General features: G+C 45.0%; 1 protein-coding gene across 1 annotated transcript in view; it reads right to left on the bottom strand.

Moving 5' to 3' along the window:
* Positions 1-1,040: 1,040 nt before the first annotated feature.
* The window catches only part of CHID1 (chitinase domain containing 1), a 990,316-nt gene continuing 977,687 nt past the window's right edge, over positions 1,041-13,669 (bottom strand). The window contains exons 11-13 of the mRNA XM_063944762.1: positions 11,011-11,091; positions 10,553-10,595; positions 1,041-1,971 (exon numbers count right to left, since the gene is read on the bottom strand). Coding sequence (XP_063800832.1) covers positions 1,873-1,971; positions 10,553-10,595; positions 11,011-11,091 — 223 coding nt within the window. The 3' untranslated portion in view covers positions 1,041-1,872. The remainder of the gene's footprint in view (positions 1,972-10,552; positions 10,596-11,010; positions 11,092-13,669) is intronic.

The raw sequence follows: 13,669 nt of genomic DNA, 5'->3' as shown, positions 1-13,669 counted from the left end.
TTGAAAAATGCATCTAATAAATGCAGATTTGTATCTATTCACAATATGGATGAATGATCCTGGGAATAGCTATATACCCACCTATATTATCTATTATCATATAACCATAGGTCTGAGGAACACACTGAGTGTTCATTGACACAGTTAATTTCCCTAGACTGGTTTAATGACAACGAATGAAACAGCTTCTAGGTGGTCATTCTGAGTTGTTCGCTCGTTGCCGGTTTTCGCTATGCTGCGATTTGTTGCTAAATGCGCATGCGCATGGTACGCAGCGCGCATGCACTAAGTTATGTAACTAAAAACTTAGCAGTTTTGCTGGTGTTCGTGCGGCGCTTTTCAGTCGCACTGCTGATCGGTAAATGATTGACAGGAAATGGGCGTTTCTGGGTGGTAATTGAGCGTTTTCCGGGAGTGTGCTAAAAAACGCAGGCGTGTCAGGGAAAAACGTGGGAGTGTCTGGAGAAACGGGGGAATGGCTGGATGAACGCAGGGCGTGTTTGTGACGTCATACCAGGAACTAAACTGACTGAGCTGATCGCAATCTAGGAGTAGGTCTGGAGCTACTCAGAAACTGCAAGAAAATATTTAGTAGCAAATCTGCTAATCTTTCGTTCGCTATTCTGCTAAGCTAAGAAACACTCCCAGAGGGCGGCGGCCTAGCGTGTGCAATGCTGCTAAAAGCAACTAGCGAGCGAACAACTCGGAATGAGGGCCCTAAAGCGCACTGGCTGAGGGAATGTATCTGTGTCAGGACCCGATAAATGAAGAATATTATGTATTTCTCCATCAGGAATATACTTTGGATAACTCTAGTAGTGCGTTGTCTCCATTCCCTTCCCATTGTCTGCATGTTACAGTATGCCTGCTAGGGAACAGAAAATAGATATTTCAGAATAATGTATATACTGTAGGAAGAATTTCTATTCCCACAGTAGTCCGACAATCTACCTTCTGCAGCACTGAGGATCTGGAAGTTGTGTGATACACTAATGCTGTATGAATGGGATTACAATATACACAAAACAATAGACTATGTATTTTCTTGGATTTTTTTTATGGTTCAGATTTAAAAAATAAAAACATATTTCCAATACGGATCAGCATGGTGTCTAGGTCAGACAGAATACAGATAACCCACAGTTGCAGCATTCATGTATTGGAATCAAATCAATTTACGAGCATTGATATCATTTTTTGCACTTGCGTACGTCTGTTCATTATTTTCTCTTCAACTATTAATGTCCCAATATCTTCTAATCATGATTGAAAGCAGGAAAGGCCAACATGGGAATAGTGCACAACTGTAAAAGAGCATAGCTTGTAAAGCACAGTGACTGGTGTAACGGAAACTTACTGGTCCAGAGCACTAACTTACCAGTCCATCACCACCCAACAAACATACCAAGGCAGAGCTGGGATTAATCACCCAAGCTTCTGTAAAAGCCTAAATTATTGGATGAACTCTATCCTAAGGGTATGATTGACGGTAGTCGGTTACAAACAGGAAAAATAGTCTACTAAAAAGCATATATAGATTTCTTTTAGAAAAAAAACAAAACGCTAAGTAAATGTATTTAGAATTTTGACTTGGAGGTACTGTACCTGCAAGCTTCACTCTTTTCAGTGGAAATTAACTAAAGACAATTAAAAAGAGGGTGAAAAAGAAAACAAAAGAGCCATGGAAATCTAGCCTTGAACAATCCATCTTATCATTTCAATTTTAAGTTACTCAAGTAACGACGACGAGTTCTCAGCTACCAGGGGCAATGGCTGATCTGTTCCGTATTACTAAACAGCTGATTGTTGTTCCTTTTATTGAACACTTCAGTTTACAGAAGTAGCACCGGCTTGTAACTCGACCTGGTGGAATCATAGAAGGTCATAGAAATAGTCCAAGCCTTGTCCTAGCTCCCAGATGGATATTCCAGTACCCAGCTCCTCTGCGAGGTCCAGACGCACTTGTATTGACTGATGGATGAAGATGTGATACCACATGTGAGACATGATTGAAACTTCCAGCACCAGACAAAGGCAGAAGCAATAATTGACAAGGACAGACCGGCAGAGAGATGTATTCCGCTATATGATTTGAAAATGAACTTTTTTTTTTTTTTTTTTTGAGGACAAGATTATAGAGCAAAAAATAAATGACTCTATCAGAAGAAACAAGTACAAAAGATGAAGTCTCCACGGCAGTATAAACTGCAATTACCGAGACGCCACTATACTGTGAGTCCGCAGCACCTTGCATGGCGGAAAAGACAAAATCACAGGAGTTATATGCGGAGGCAAGCACAGCACTGGAATTATATATAATCTAGTCATTACACAGTCTACATATTTCTATGTATTAAAGCCCTTACATTTCTTTACATGCTGCTGTACTAGTTCTATACAGATAATACCATGAACATGCCACTAAACAGAAACCCATGCAGAGATGGTGATGCTGGGGCTCTAGAAGCACCTGGGTTACTGGTGTTATTGTACAGATGAATATACACCACAAATAAAATTAAAATGAGAAAATTGCCAGTGCCAGTGTATAAGGTGTGGTTTTTATAAATTAAATATCAAATCTGATTCAGAAATAGAAGAGAAGGCACCAATTAAATGTTAAAAACATGAACAACATCTATGAATCGCACACTAAAAATAAGATTTTACTCACCGGTAAATCTATTTCTCGTAGTCCGTAGTGGATGCTGGGAACTCCGTAAGGACCATGGGGAATAGACGGGCTCCGCAGGAGACTGGGCACTCTAAAAGAAAGATTAGGTACTATCTGGTGTGCACTGGCTCCTCCCACTATGACCCTCCTCCAGACCTCAGTTAGGATACTGTGCCCGGAAGAGCTGACACAATAAGGAAGGATTTTGAATCCCGGGTAAGACTCATACCAGCCACACCAATCACACCGTATAACTCGTGATACTACACCCAGTTAACAGTATGAAATATAACTGAGCCTCTCAACAGATGGCTCAACAATAACCCTTAGTTAGGCAATAACTACATACAAGTATTGCAGACAATCCGCACTTGGGATGGGCGCCCAGCATCCACTACGGACTACGAGAAATAGATTTACCGATGAGTAAAATCTTATTTTCTCTGACGTCCTAGTGGATGCTGGGAACTCCGTAAGGACCATGGGGATTATACCAAAGCTCCCAAACGGGCGGGAGAGTGCGGATGACTCTGCAGCACCGAATGAGAGAACTCAAGGTCCTCCTCAGCCAGGGTATCAATTTTGTAGAATTTAGCAAACGTGTTTGCCCCTGACCAAGTTGCAGCTCGGCAAAATTGTAAAGCCGAAACCCCTCGGGCAGCCGCCCAAGATGAGCCCACTTTCCTCGTGGAATGGGCTTTTACTGATTTAGGATGCGGCAATCCAGACGCAGAATGCTCCAGCTGAATTGTGCTACAAATTCAGCGAGCAATAGTCTGCTTAGAAGCAGGAGCACCTATTTTGTTGGGTGCCTACAGGATAAAAAGCGAGTCAGTTTTCCTGACTCCAGCCGTCCTGGAAATATAAATTTTTAAGGCCCTGACTACGTCCAGTAACTTGGAATCTTCCAAGTCCCTAGTAGCCGCAGGCACTACAATAGGTTGGTTCAAGTGAAAAGCTGATACCACCTTAGGGAGAAACTGGGGACGAGTCCTCAATTCTGCCCTATCCATATGGAAAATCAGATAAGGGCTTTTACATGACAAAGCCGCCAATTCTGACACACGCCTGGCCGAAGTCAAGGCCAATAACATGACCACTTTCCACGTGAGATATTTCAAATCCACAGTTTTAAGTGGCACAAACCAATGTGATTTTAAGAAACTCAACACCACGTTGAGATCCCAAGGTGCCACAGGAGGCACAAAAGGGGGCTGAATATGTAGCACTCCCTTTACAAATGTCTGAACTCCAGGCAGTGAAGCCAGTTCTTTCTGGAAGAAAATCGACAGAGCCGAAATCTGGACCTTAATGGAACCCAATTTTAGGCCCATAGTCACCCCTGACTGTAGGAAGTGCAGAAAACGACCCAGCTGAAATTCCTCTGTTGGGGCCTTCCTGGCCTCACACCACGCAACATATTTTCGCCAAATACGGTGATAATGGTTTGCGGTTACTTCTTTCCTGGCTTTTATCAGCGTAGGAATGACTTCTTCCGGAATGCCCTTTTCCTTTAGGATCCGGAATTCAACCGCCATGCCGTCAAACGCAGCCACGGTAAGTCTTGGAACAGACAGGGCCCCTGCTGTAGCAGATCCTGTCTGAGTGGTAGAGGTCATGGGTCATCTGATATCATTTCTTGAAGTTCTGGGTACCAAGCTCTTCTTGGCCCATCCGGAACCACGAGTATCGTTCTTACTCCTCGTTTTCTTATTATTCTCAGTACCTTTGGTATGAGAGGCAGAGGAGGGAATACATAAACCGACTGGTACACCCACGGTGTCACTAGAGCGTCCACAGCTATTGCCTGAGGGTCCCTTGACCTGGCGCAATATCTAGTTTTTTGTTTAGGCGGGACGCCATCATGTCCACCTGTGGCCTTTCCCAACGGTTTACCAACAGTTGGAAGACTTCTGGATGAAGTCCCCACTCTCCCGGGTGTAGGTCGTGTCTGCTGAGGAAGTCTGCTTCCCAGTTGTCCACTCCCGGAATGAACACTGCTGACAGTGCTAAGACGTGATTTTCCGCCCATCGGAGAATCCTTGTGGCTTCTGCCATCGCCATCTTGCTTCTTGTGCCGCCCTGTCGGTTTACATGGGCGACTGCCGTGATGTTGTCTGATTGGATCAGTACCGGCTGGTTTTGAAGCAGAGGCCTTGCCAGACTTAGGGCATTGTAAATGGCCCTCAGTTCCAGAATATTTATGTGTAGGGACGACTCCTGACTTGACCAAAGTCCTTGGAAATTTCTTCCCTGTGTGACTGCCCCCCAGCCTCGAAGGCTGGCATCCGTGGTTACCAGGACCCAGTCCTGTATGCCGAATCTGCGGTCCTCTTGAAGATGAGCACTCTGCAGCCACCACAGTAGAGATACCCTGGTCCTTGGAGACAGGGTTATCAGCCGATGCATCTGAAGATGCGATCCCGACCACTTGTCCAAGAGGTCCCACTGAAAGGTTCTTGCATGGAACCTGCCGAATGGAATTTTGCTTCGTAAGAAGCTACCATTTTTCCCAGGACTAGTGTGCAGTGATGCACCGATACCTGTTTTGGTTTCAGGAGGTCTCTGACTAGAGATGACAGCTCCTTGGCTTTCTCCTGCGGGAGAAACACTTTTTTCTGTTCTGTGTCCAGAACCATCCCCAGGAACAGTAGGCGTGTGGTAGGAACCAGCTGTGACTTTGGAATGTATAGAATCCATCCGTGCTGTTGTAGCACTTCCCGAGATAGTGCTACTCCGACCAACAACTGCTCCTTGGACCTCGCCTTTATCAGGAGATCGTCCAAGTACGGGATAATTAAAACTCCCTTTTTTCGAAGGAGTATCATCATTTCTGCCATTACCTTGGTAAAGACCCTCGGTGCCGTGGACAGTCCAAACGGCAGTGTTTGGAATTGGTAATGGCAATCCTGTACCACAAATCTGAGGTACTCCTGGTGAGGATGGTAAATGGGGACATGTAGGTAAGCATCCTTGATGTCCAGGGATACCATGTAACCCCCCTCCTCCAGGCTTGCAATAACCGCCCTGAGCGATTCCATCTTGAACTTGAATTTTTTTATGTATGTGTTCAAGGATTTCAAATTTAAAATGGGTCTCACCGAACCGTCCGGTTTCGGTACCACAAACAGTGTGGAATAGTAACCCCGTCCTTGTTGAAGTAGGGGCACCTTGACTATCACCTGCTGGGAATACAGCTTGTGAATTGCCTCTAGCACAGCCTCCCTGCCTGAGGGAGTTGTCGGCAAGGCAGATTTGAGGAAACGGCGGGGGGGAGACGCCTCGAATTCCAGCTTGTACCCCTGAGATACTACTGAGATACTACTTGAAGGATCCAGGGATCCACCTGTGAGCGAGCCCACTGATCGCTGAAATTTTTGAGGCGGCCCCCCACCGTACCTGGCTACGCCTGTGGAGCCCCCGCATCATGCGGTGGACTCAGAGGAAGCGGGGGAAGAATTTTGATTCTGGGAACTGGCTGACTGGTGCAGCTTTTTCCCTCTTCCCTCGTCTCTGTGCAGAAAGGAAGCGCCTTTGACCCGCTTGCTTTTCTGAAGCCGAAAGGACTGTACCTGATAATACAGTGCTTTCTTAGGCTGTGAGGAAACCTGAGGTAAAAAAATTTCTTCCCAGTTGTTGCTGTGGATACGAGGTCCCAGAGACCATCCCCAAACAATTCCTCACCCTTATAAGGCTCTATGTGCCTTTTAAAGTCAGCATCACCTGTCCAGTGTCGGGTCTCTAATACCCTCCTGACAGAATGGACATTGCATTAATTCTGGATGCCAGCCGGCAAAATATCCCTCTGTGCATCCCTCATATATAAGACGACGTCTTATGTTTGCAAAATAGTATCCCTGTTTGACAGGGTTACAGACCACGCTGCAGCAGCACTATCTGCAGGTCTCAGTCTAGTACCTGAGTGTGTAAATACAGACTTCAGGATAGCCTCCTGCTTTTTATCAGCAGGTACCTTCAAAGTGGCCGTATCCTAAGACGACAGTGCCACCTTTTTTGACAAACGTGTGAGCGCCTTATCCACCCTAGGGGATATCTCCCAGCGTAACTTATCCTCTGGCGGGAAAGGGTACGCCATCAGTAACTTTTTAGAAATTACCAGTTTCTTATCGGGGGAACCCACGCTTTTTCACTCATTTGATGGGGGAACAAAACACTGCCTGCTTTTTCTCCCCAAACATAAAACCCTTTTTTAGTGGTACTTGGGTTAATGTCAGAAATGTGTAACACATTTTTTATTGCCGGGATCATGTAACGGATGTTCCTAGTGGATTGTGTATATGTCTCAACATCTGTGTCTGCCATCTGAGGGAGCGGGCGTTTTTGAGCCCCTGATGGCCTTTGAGACGCCTGGGCAGGCGCGGGCTGAGAAGCCGGCTGTCCCATAGCTGTTACGTCATCCAGCCTTTTATGTAAGGAGTTGACACTGTCGGTTTATACCTTCCACCTATCCATCCACTCTGGTGTCGGCCCCACAGGGGGCGACATCACATTTATCGGCATCTGCTCTGCCATCACATAAGCCTCCTCATCAAACGTGTCGACACAGCCGTACCGACACACTGCACACACACACAGGGAATGCTCTGACTGAGGACAGGACCCCACACAGCCCTTTGGGGAGACAGAGAGAGAGTATGCCAGCACACACCAGAGCGCTATATAATTTTGGGATTAACACTATATTGAGTGAATTTTTCCCAATAGCTGCTTGTATATACAATATTGCGCCTAAATTTTTTGTGCCCCCCCTCTCTTTTTAATCCTTTGAGCCTGAAAACTACAGGGGAGAGCCTGGAGAGCTGTCTTCCAGCTGCACTGTGAAGAGAAAATGGCGCCAGTGTGCTGAGGGAGAAGCCCTGCCCCTTTTTCAACTGACTTTCTCCCGCTTTTTCTGGAATACTGGCAGGGGTAATTTTACATCTATATAGCCTCTAGGACTATATATGATGTAGATTTGCCAGCCAAGGTGTCATATATTGCCCTCAGGGCGCCCCCCCCCCAGCGCCCTGCACCCGCAGTGACCGGAGTGTGAAGTGTGCATGAGGAGCAATGGCGCACAGCTGCAGTGCTGTGCGCTACCTTGGTGAAGACCGAAGTCTTCTGCCGCCGATTTTCCGGACCTTTTCTTGCTTCTGGCTCTGTAAGGGGGACGGCGGCGCGGCTCCGGGAACGAACACCAAGGCCAGTTCCATGCGGTCGATCCCTCTGGCGCTAATGGTGTCCAGTAGCCTAAGAAGCCCAAGCTAGCTGCAAGCAGGTAGGTTCGCTTCTTCTCCCCTTAGTCCCTCGATGCAGTGAGCCTGTTGCCAGCAGGTCTCACTGTAAAATAAAAAACCTAAAATAAACTTTCTTTCTAGGAGCTCAGGAGAGCCCCTAGTGTGCATCCAGCTCGGCCGGGCACAGAAATCTAACTGAGGTCTGGAGGAGGGTCATAGTGGGAGGAGCCAGTGTACACCAGATAGTACCTAATCTTTCTTTTAGAGTGCCCAGTCTCCTGCGGAGCCCGTCTATTCCCCATGGTCCTTACGGAGTTCCCAGCATCCACTAGGACGTCAGAGAAATAAGAATAAGGTAAAGAAATGAACATTCAGCTAGCGATAGTCCTAGGGGACAAGTGCGACTGAGGGCTTTACACTGGTATGTATCAAGCAGCATCCGGCCACTCAGTATAACGGTGTTCAGTAACACTGTATGCGAGAATACAATCTCAGAGAACAGCTCTCCTCATACAGATTCATTACTTTGTCTAATTCTACACATGTAAACAGATCACTAAAGGCCTCTGTGTCTCTCGGAGAGTGTGGGAAACCCTACACCCTTAAGATATGTCTTAATAGCCTCTCTCTTTGATGGCAAATCGCCCCCACTCCTGAAGCAGACATATTATATAATTTGTTGTAATAGGACTGAAAAGCAGTGGTAATCAAGTTTCTAATTCTCATCTGGCGTATTCTTGTTTTTATTGTGCAAGATAAGATCGGATTTAAGCAGGACTGGAGACTGCGCTGAGGAGCCAAATTAGTTAAATACAATTTCATAGAAACCAATGGGGATCTATATGTGACTATATAAGGATGCTACAGAGAAGATGCCATAATATCTTGAAAACCTTTTTGTTATGAGATGGAATGCATCGAACTGATCTCACTGACTCTAGGCACCTGGCACACGTTTGCTGTGTATTGAATTACTTTGCCAAATGTGGTCTGAGCCGTGGCACATCGTTGTTAAAGGTTTGTGATTATTTAGGCCTTTAACATTGCTTAGTGACCAGCAATAGGACTGGAGAGGAACCTTCTGTCCATCAAGAGAGGTTCCCATTTGGATGCTTGCAGGCTGCTCCAGGTACTCGGGATTGCTACTCCTTACCATAAAGCACATACTATCCTTTCATTGTCGTGATTCTGACTATGACCATATTGGTGACACTTCCCTGTCTGAGTCGCACTTGTCCCCTAGGATTATTGCTAGCTAAATGTGTATTTCTATATATTATTTTCATTAAGTATGAACAGAATTAATGTTTGTTGTTCATGCATAAAACATTTAATATAGTCATCTTATTTGAGATATCATTTAATTTACAAAGAATTCTTATAGTACTGTCACTTTTCTCATATTAAATTTAGTTTGTTTTAGGATTAGTTATACATTAGGAGGCAGCTACTTACAGATGTGCATGCATTATACAGTACATAGGGTAGTTTTCCTTGAAGGGAAAATACTCCCAGAGGCGTCGGAATGAGAGGGGAGGGGGAGGAGGAGGGGTGGCAAGGGGGTAGCATGCCCCCCCAAAAGAAATTTCAGAGGCGCAGGCGGTAGGGAGGGGGAGCGCTTACCACCAGATCAGTCCTACTTTAAAAAGTCTGCCACCGCAGCGTGCTGCCCCGTGTCCTGTCCTAGCCGGCTCTTCACACAGATGCATTACTGGGAGGAGGCAGGGATGTCCCAGCAGGCTCAGCCCAGCCCAATAATGCACCTGTGTGAAGAGCCGGGTAGGACAGAACATGGCGCAGCACGCTGCAGATTTTTAAAGTAGGACCGCAGTCTCCGCGATGATCCGGAGGTAAGCTCTCCCTGCCTGGGTGGGGAGGGGGGCTGGGCGTAATCGTTGGAGGGAGTGCCAAAATGTTGTTTTTTTTTGTTTTACACGCCAACCACAAAACATTCTGACACCCCTGTATACTACCATACACTAAAGTGTGTGCTCAATCCAATTAATCACAGGTGCGAGTTAAGTGTGGCTATATTCTGCACTTACAGTACCCACAGGGCTGCGTACACATAACCACAAGCCTGGACCGAGACAGGTCTGTGAGGGGGGCGAGTTTCGATGCTATTGCCAGTGATTGAGCCCTACAGTATGTGTGACCTTTTGTCATTTTTTACTAGATCAGTTCATGGTATTGGGCGCTGATGCGATTTGCAATGGGAGGAAGCAGCTGCCTTATGTCTTATACTATTTGGAGTTGTTATAAATATATGTTTGGACTTTACAGTCTGTGGTCAAGTCTTCCATTATCAAGTGTTTATAGATGGAATGAGATATGCAAAATTTATTAGTGTCTATTTAATGAATTACCCAAAATAAAATATTTATGTTTTTTTTTATGTTGAACTGTACTAATTCATATGGTTGGGGATAAGCGATTGTGATAAAACTTTGTGAAAAATGGAACCGGTCCCAACCCGAAACAGCCGCAGTATGTAATTCACGCTGCAGTTTGGGGGCACTGCGAGCGCTCTCACACCTGGAGACCTGGGTAGTACACATCCTACACACGCACAGATCGCTCACTATCGGTGTGGTATGCAACAGTGAATCTGGCCTATGTACATCTATATACTGTATCTCACCTTCAGCGTTGGGTAGAACACTGCGTGTTTTCCACCTTTATTCCTGCAGAAACAGAACATAAGTGAAGTGAGTGATGCTGATGCGGCTGCCGAGAACTAGACACACGTTCCAGCTGGGTTTGGTTAAACTTTAACAGACTGACCAGGCCCTGTACACTTCTATAATGAGACCTGACAATCAGATGGCGGATAAGGGCCATTTGTTACACTTTGTCTGTCAATTTTCCCTACATGAAATACAATGAGCCTGTAAGTACAGAAAATAACTAGAAATTATTGTTGGCTGTGTAGCTTGTTCCGAGGCTTTATTTCTGCTAGTAATGTTTCTCTACAGATCCTGTATCTTGCTGTAGAGAAAAGATGACTTCTTTCCATGTAATATTCTTGTATGAATGGACACCGAGATCATAAAACAGGGGGCAGTTTAGCCCCAGGCAGACATTGTCAGAGCTACTCACTTTTTATATTCCAGGTAATGTTCTGCAATGTGCTGGTCCCACAAGAGCTTCGGCTTGTGCTCCTTCAGTATATCGATGTACCTGCGGATCCAACAAGACACAGCTATAAGATAACACTTGCATTATATATATATATTTATTGAATTTTTTGCAAAAAGGTTCTGCTTTACAACAAGAAAATCCCATACATATAAGGATAAATTGAATAGTCATTTGATACAAAACATCCAGGCATTCAGTAAAATAAGTATACGTAAAGGTCATATTGTTTCGTAGACATAATGGACATATATAAATCAATCTTTCCAAAACTGACATATTTAGCAGAGAACCTTCTGCTATAACAAAAAAGGGGAGGGGGGAGGAACCAGTCTCGGATCTACCACCTCTCACAGGAACATATATATATGTAAGCGTGTGTGTACACATCATACCATGAAGAGCAGTAAAGTAAAATAGATATCGATTAGTCATAGGTCAGTATCAGGAGCATGAGACTGGAGTATGTAGAGTATGAGAGCCAGAGTCCAGAATCTGAGCTTGTATTTGAGGTGGCGTCGTACGTATGTAGGGGCCCCATTTTCGTATAAATGCAGCAAAAGAATTGTGAGTATCAAGACGGGTATCATATCTATCATAGTACATAATATTTTGCAGCGAGTCCACAACTTCACGTACTGTGGGGGGGTGTTTCAAGATCCATGACTGTAGGATCACTCTTTTTGCCACCGTAACCACCAAGGTAAGGAAGGGGATCAAAGGTCTCTGAGAGCGGGCAATATTCCACACATCAAAATTAGCAAATAATAGCGGGATACGGTGAATGGACACAGAAAGACCATAATGTGAGTTAATATAATAAATAATCTTAAACCAAATTTTTTTGATATAGCCACAAGACCATAGGTTATGTATCAAGGTAGCCGAAGAGCAACCACATTTGGGGCATCTACCCGACTCCTCCTGAATATAGTGTCTCCTCTGACTTTGAGACACGTATGCTCTGTATACCATTTTTACATGAACTTCTTGAAGTACAGAGGAGTGCACCATTCGAAGGGTCTTCTCGTAATATTTAAACACCATATTCTCATGTTGTATAAGGGGCACATCCTTGATCCATGCCTCCGTCACCTCCCGTCTCAATGGCCCAGAAATCTGTGTCAGGAGCAATGAGTATATCAATCTAGGTTTGTATTTGCCCTTCTTAAATTTAATAAATATAGGAACCAATGGGTCCGGAGTTAGGGGAGAGAGCGTCATCGGGGGGAGTGAGTGTATATAATGAGTTAACTGCAGGAACATGAAATAAAAGGAGTCTGGGAGACCATAGGCACGTTGAAGATCAGGAAATGACATCAGGCAGCCACCTGGATCAAAAACTTGTGCTATAGCTTTGATGCCTTTCAAAGCAAGGCGGCGGAAAATAGGGTTGTGTAGACCCGGGGCAAAACCTGGGTTGCCCCATAAAGGAATCCAGGGGGAACTGTGGGGGTTATGATGTAGTTTCGTGTTTACAGAGCACTAAGCATCATAAGTGTCCTTGAAGAATATGTTTTTGTATATGTGTTTAGGTATCTCAAGTTTAGGGGTGTGAAGGAGTGCTCCCGGGGAGAAGGGGGCCATAAGGGCACAGTCAATTAAAGTTTCTGAGAAAAGATCTTCACCCGTCAGCCAGTCCAAGGCATATCGAAACAACAGTGCCTTGGAGTAGAGGATAAAGTTAGGTAAGCCCAGGCCACCCTGACCTTTAGGCATTTGTAATTTAGTTAAAGAGATTCTAGGTTTTTTGGAATTCCACAAAAAGCGGCTACATGCCGACATGACACGCTTAACATCCTGAACAGTTCATTTAAATGGTAGCAGCTGCGTAGCATACGTCAATTTAGGAAGCAAGACAGTTTTTATCACCTCCAACCGCCCCAGCAGGGACAGCGGGAGGCTATGCCATTTATCTAAAGATTTTTCCAAGTTAGAAATAAGCGGGGAGTAATTATATCTTTATAAGTTTTCCATCTTGGCCGGGACATGTATGCCCAGATATTTTATCTTAGAATTGACAATTTTAATGGAACCCAGGTCCCCAGCCCAAGGCAGCTTGGGTGGAGGTCCCGTAAGCATAACAAGCTCAGATTTTGCAACATTAATTTCGTAACCTGAAAAGCTGCTAAAGTTATCTATAATCTCAAAGATTATTGGGATAGAATGTTCAGAATGGGATATATATAAAACCATGTCATCCGCAAACAAGGATACACGGCAGTCCAGGCCACCCAAAACAATACCCTGATATAATGGAGAGCATCTGAGCGCTATGGCTAATGGCTCTATTGCCAACACGAAAAGTAAAGGGGAAAGAGGGCATCCCTGCCTCGTACCGCGCTGTATCAGGAAGCTATCAGACATTAAGCTATTGCAGATCACCCGGGATGAGGGAGAAGTATAGAGTGTTTTGAGATAACCTACAAATGCGTCAGGAAATGAAAACCTACGCAGGGAGTCATACAAATGTTCCCAATGCACCATGTCAAAGGCTTTTTCTGCGTCTAGAGACAATATAGCTTTCGGCACATTTGACATGGCACACTGGGAATCCTGGACCACCGCCAGCAGACGTCTAACAGCAGTAACAGAGTTTCTATGCAGAACAAACCCAGTC

The sequence above is a fragment of the Pseudophryne corroboree genome, chromosome 11 (genome assembly GCF_028390025.1).
Source record: "Pseudophryne corroboree isolate aPseCor3 chromosome 11, aPseCor3.hap2, whole genome shotgun sequence".
In the NCBI taxonomy this organism is placed as follows: domain Eukaryota; kingdom Metazoa; phylum Chordata; class Amphibia; order Anura; family Myobatrachidae; genus Pseudophryne; species Pseudophryne corroboree.
This window is presented reverse-complemented; position numbering and strand designations above follow the sequence as displayed.